Here is a 5,018-nt window from a genome sequence, read left to right as displayed (position 1 = left end):
GGTGGGGTGGAGGAATCGAAATTTTGAATTTGAGATTTTTGAAAAAATTTTTTCAGAATCGGAATCTCCATAGCCTAAAACGTGGGATTCCGGTAAAAAAAAATAAATAAGGGGGGGGGGAGGTTCAGATTACATATAGTCCGTCTCCGCCATCCATACTGAAAGGTATTCCAGTCTTTTGAGGAATATAAATATCTACACTATTGATGTGTCTTTCTCTTTATACAATATGTCAGAGATTTGTTATTTTTAGCAGATCGAGTCACCACTTTGCAGCGTCTTAGACTCCCCACCCTTGGAAACGTTATTTGATTGAAAGTAAGGTGGAGGTAAAGAATACGCACACCACCTATTTCGGCGATTAGATTTAGGGTTATGCCGAAAATGGGTGGTGTGCGTATTCTTTACCTTCACCAAAAGTAATAGATAAACAAAGAACAAAAATGTCTTTCCCAAGACATATTTTTATGGATAAATTGATTAAAGGGAGATAACTTCTTTCGAGCACAGCAAGTTAAGGGTAATCACTGAAATGACGACAGCAAAACATGAATACATTGGAATATGTTTTAGTTTAAGGAAAACAAAAACAGTAATTTTAGCGACTTTCAATTATGACAGCGGTTAGTCTGAGACACGAGCCCCGCGAGGTGGGGGTAGCTGTTGATGCGAGTGTCGCAGGCCATTCTCCGCGGCAACATCTTAGCAACTATGTCTGCGCGCGATTGAACACATTTAGTCTTGGTTGTACAACCTGTTACTCCTCCCACTCAACTTTTGCTGCTTGGTATCCTGCCATACACTTATTCTTTTCTTCTTCAAGTAATTCTGGGTTCTTTCTCCATGATTTAATCTTCAATACTTTTATTTTTTGTTTCTTTCCTTCCTGTAAAAATGTTGTTAAATAAAAATTTGTTTTCTGAACTCGCCCTAAATCCCATTTTAAAAATAATCATTTCATTCGTGTACTACTTTTCCGAAAAGTTCATCACCTCGAGATATCCTACCTGTAGAATCGTTGGCTACCCTGCCAAAAATTTGGTTTACGATTCTTCACCTAATCCAAAACAGTATTTTAAAACAGTTGTTTTCACACACAAATAAGAAGAAAGAGCTATATATGTTCGAGAAAGAAAGCAGTGGCTTTTATTTGCAGCTTTCCAAGAAAAGCGATGATATCAAAAAATAGGCTTTAGGTAAGTGCTTTCTACTATAGCCCTAAAATGACCAGTGCCTTGTAAGTCGAATTTGGTGAACAGAAACTGCGTGGAAGCTCATTGTATATCTATGTATGAATATGTGGTGCGTGTGTGTTTCAGTTTTTATTTTCAAAGACCTTGCAAAAAATTAGCACACTTTGTTTATATTCCGTAATTAGCAGTTCGGCAAATGGTTATCGATGAAATAAATAGCACACTTGAAGGTAAGTATTGTGGACATAGCCTCAACACTGTTCCAAATATGGGAGTAGTATTCCATTATCGAGTTCGCTGAGCTTTGAGAATTCGGTTTTGTCTTGTGTTGAGGATGTGCTTATTGCAAGAGAAAATTCTCAGTGATCGCAACCCTAAATGGGGGTTCGGTGGGATAATGTCGCAGTATATACAGTTTCTGACTGGACGAAATTGGCAATTACAAATTCCAGGTAAGGAGAGGCACTGTCAAGGTTTTTCCATGTGATGCTAGGGAATTCATTTCCTTGATTTCAGAGTCTCAAGTTTAAACAGGATTGCAAAAGAATCGTTAATGTCGGAAAATGCTTTGTAGTATTTGTTTTGGTTCTGGGTTCAAACCCAGCTGAGGTCAACTTTGTTTTTCCCTTTTTCGGTGTAGATAAAATAACGTAATGTCAAGAACTGAGGCCGATGTAATCGACTAACATCTCCCCTCAAAACTGCTAACCTTGAGCCTAAATCAGAAATTATTATTTCTCTTTACCGTAATACGTTTACTACAAATATATATTAACTGAACATCTTTTTAAATAGATAATTTAGAGACTGTTTTTCAATAGGCATCAGCATTTACAACTTTCCATGTACCTAAAGCCAATGTAGTCATAGAATCCTGGAAAAAAGTCACAGAAAAAAAATGTATTGTTCGACGTAAAAAAACACAAGACTGTGACAGTTTCTTCGTGACATTGGTTGGAATGTTCATTGTTAATCATCAACTTTAAAAACACTGATTATATACTCTACTCTAGGTACAAAACCTGAAATATGGGGAGGGGGAGAATCGATTACATCAACTTCAGTCCTCAACTAGCACTTATTTTATCGATTTCGAAAGGATGAAAGGCGAAGTCCACCTCGGCGGAATTTAAACTCAGAAGAGAGATCAAATACCGCGAAGCATTATGTCCGGCGCGCGCTAACGATTCTGCCAGCTCAATAAATTGTATTAAGAAATTGAAGAAAGGTATTTTATCACGTATGTGTAAGGCTATCATACATATACTGTGTACAATTCATGTACTATCAGTTAAGTAAGTGACTTGAGATAATTTTTTGCGTTATTCCTTTAACTGTTTATAGTTATTAAATAAAATGTTACTTTTTCCAATAACTATTTTCGGGACACCCCTTAATCAATATATGAAACCAATACTGACCAGACCAGCTCAAACACCACCGTCGCAAAACACTGTTCTATTAGTCAACAACGTTTGTCGACACGTTGCTATGGCGGCAGCAGTTCAGAAGGCTTTGGCGTGTTCGCAACAACCACCCGTTTCTATCCTTGTTGGTAATGACGCGAATTTCATAACCGGTCAAAAAATCATTCCAATCACTTTTCCCTACCTAGTTATCTCTGGGGTAAGCAACACTGCTTTTATTTATTTATTTATTTAATCACGCGTGCGCGTGCACACGCATACACATAACTGTTGTTTAGTCTAAAGTTAGCAATGATTGAGCAGACCTCTGATTAAAGGTATTCTAATCATAACATTTTCATATATATTTCGCGTATGTACACAATGTAGGGAGTGATTGATATTCTTTTATTCTTTTTTTTTTTTACTTGTTTCAGTCATTTGACTGCGGCCATGCTGGAGCACTGCCTTTAGTCGAATCAAATCGATCCCAGGACTTATTCTTTGTAAGCCTAGTACTTATCTACCAGTCTCGGATTTTTTTTAAAACGGGGGCCACATTTTTCATTAATGTTTTACGTAGTGTTTTTGGTACCGAAAGACTTTCAAACTTCGTATACTTATCTATTTTGTGTTATAGAACAGAAAAATATTTTTGTATTCGAATTTATTTCATGTAAAAATTTGTGTTATTTCGATAATTTCAACCAATCACTGACGTCCATTCAGCCGATATACATTAAGTGCCGACTACATAAACAAACGATTCTTCGTTTTATTTGCTTTTTTCATTTTAAATTTGCTTTAACCCTAACCCTAGGGTTAGGGTTAGGGTTAATTGTTTCAGAATCGTTTGTTTATGTAGTCGGCACTTAATGTATATCGGCTGAATGGACGTCAGTGATTGGTTGAAATTACAGAAATACGACAACTTTAACATGGAATAATTTATGGATTTCTTTTTTTTTAAGAAGACTAAGAGAAAAAGATGTTTTATATGACACATTCTACCAGTGTTCCAAGTTTCAAAGTGTTTCGTTAATGAAAAATGTGGCCCCCGTTTTAAAAAAGATCCCCAGTCTCTTTTTGCCTAACCGCTAAGCTACGGGGACCTAAACACATCAGCATCGGTTGTCAAGCGATGTTGGGGGGGACAAACACAGATACACAACATATACACACATACATATATATGACGGGCTTCTTTCAGTTTCCGTCTACCAAATCCACTCAAGTCGGCCCGAGGCTATAGTAGAAGACACTTGCCCAAGGTGCCACACAGTGGGACTGAACCTAGAACCATGTGGTTGGTAAGCAAGCTATTTACCACACAGCCACTCCTGCGCCTATATAAGCGTTTTGGCTGTTATTTGTAGCAAGTCGAGCAACCACCTTCGTGGTTCCGGAGTTGTATTCAGTTGTTCTAGCCAACTGAAATACCTATCATTAACACCAACAGAGGATCCATAAAACTGGTCTCCTTTTTTAGTGTTCTTATAATTAATTTTCTTTTTTTAATAAGCGACATAACTTGACGTACCACGTCTTAACCACACAACTTGATTTATCTTTTATCTTTTATTTGTTTCAAGTACTGGAATGCAGCTATGCTGGGGCACCGTCTTGAAGAGTTTTGGTCGAATATATCAACTCCAGTTCTTTCTTTTTTTTGTGTGCGTGTTTTTTAAGTCAGGTACTTGTATCCGTCATTTTTAACGAACCGCTAAGTTACAGGGGCGTAAACAAAACAACATCGCTTGTCAAATGGTGGAGAGGAGAACATAAACACGTGTGCACACGCATAATGGGCTTCTTTCAGTTTCCGTCTGCCGAATCAACTGACAAAGCTTTGGTCAGTTTGAGTCTATAGTGGAAGACACTTGCTCAAAGTTCCATGCAGTGGGGCTGAACCTGAAATCATGTGGTTAAAAAATAAACTTGTTACCAAACAGCCATGCCTGTTTTTTGTTTTGTTTTTGTTTTTACAAGAAGTAAGGTAAAATAAGAGAATAATTTGCTGGCATGGCTTTGTGTAAGAAGCTTGCTTCGCAACCATATGGTTTTGGGGTTCAGTCCCACTGCATGGTACCTTGGGCAAGTGTCTTCTACTATAGCTTCAGGCTGACCAAAGCCTTGTGAGTGGATTTGGCTGACAGAAACTCAAAGAAGCCCATTGTGTGTGTGTGTGTGTGTTTGTTCCCTCATCACCACTTGACAACTGGTGTTGGTACATTTACGTTTCCATAAATTAGCGGTTTGGCAAAAGAGACTGATAGAATAAGTACTGGGATTGATTCAACTAAAAATTCTCCAAGGTGGTGTCCCAGCATGGCTGCAGTCTAATGACTGAAATAAGTAAATGATAGAAGATGAAAAAAAACATTCAACAGAAAATGTAGAGATTTTTTTTTTTTTTTTT

The 5,018-nt window shown here is 37.5% G+C and overlaps 1 protein-coding gene and 1 long non-coding RNA gene across 2 annotated transcripts in view; one reads left to right on the top strand and one right to left on the bottom strand.

Annotated features, from left to right (window-relative positions):
* LOC128247916 (uncharacterized) overlaps window positions 1-2,703 on the bottom strand; it is a 14,613-nt gene extending 11,910 nt beyond the window's left edge. The window contains exon 1 of the long non-coding RNA XR_008264260.1: window positions 2,615-2,703. This is a non-coding gene — a long non-coding RNA (uncharacterized LOC128247916). The remainder of the gene's footprint in view (window positions 1-2,614) is intronic.
* LOC106874989 (nicolin-1) overlaps window positions 1,670-5,018 on the top strand; it is a 16,611-nt gene continuing 13,262 nt past the window's right edge. Inside the window, exon 1 of the mRNA XM_014922923.2 lies at window positions 1,670-2,819. Coding sequence (XP_014778409.1) covers window positions 2,550-2,819 — 270 coding nt within the window. The 5' untranslated portion in view covers window positions 1,670-2,549. The remainder of the gene's footprint in view (window positions 2,820-5,018) is intronic.

Source organism: Octopus bimaculoides, chromosome 5, assembly GCF_001194135.2.
Source record: "Octopus bimaculoides isolate UCB-OBI-ISO-001 chromosome 5, ASM119413v2, whole genome shotgun sequence".
NCBI lineage: Eukaryota > Metazoa > Mollusca > Cephalopoda > Octopoda > Octopodidae > Octopus > Octopus bimaculoides.
The sequence above is the reverse complement of the archived record's forward strand: the minus strand, read 5'-3'. Positions and strand labels throughout refer to the sequence as shown.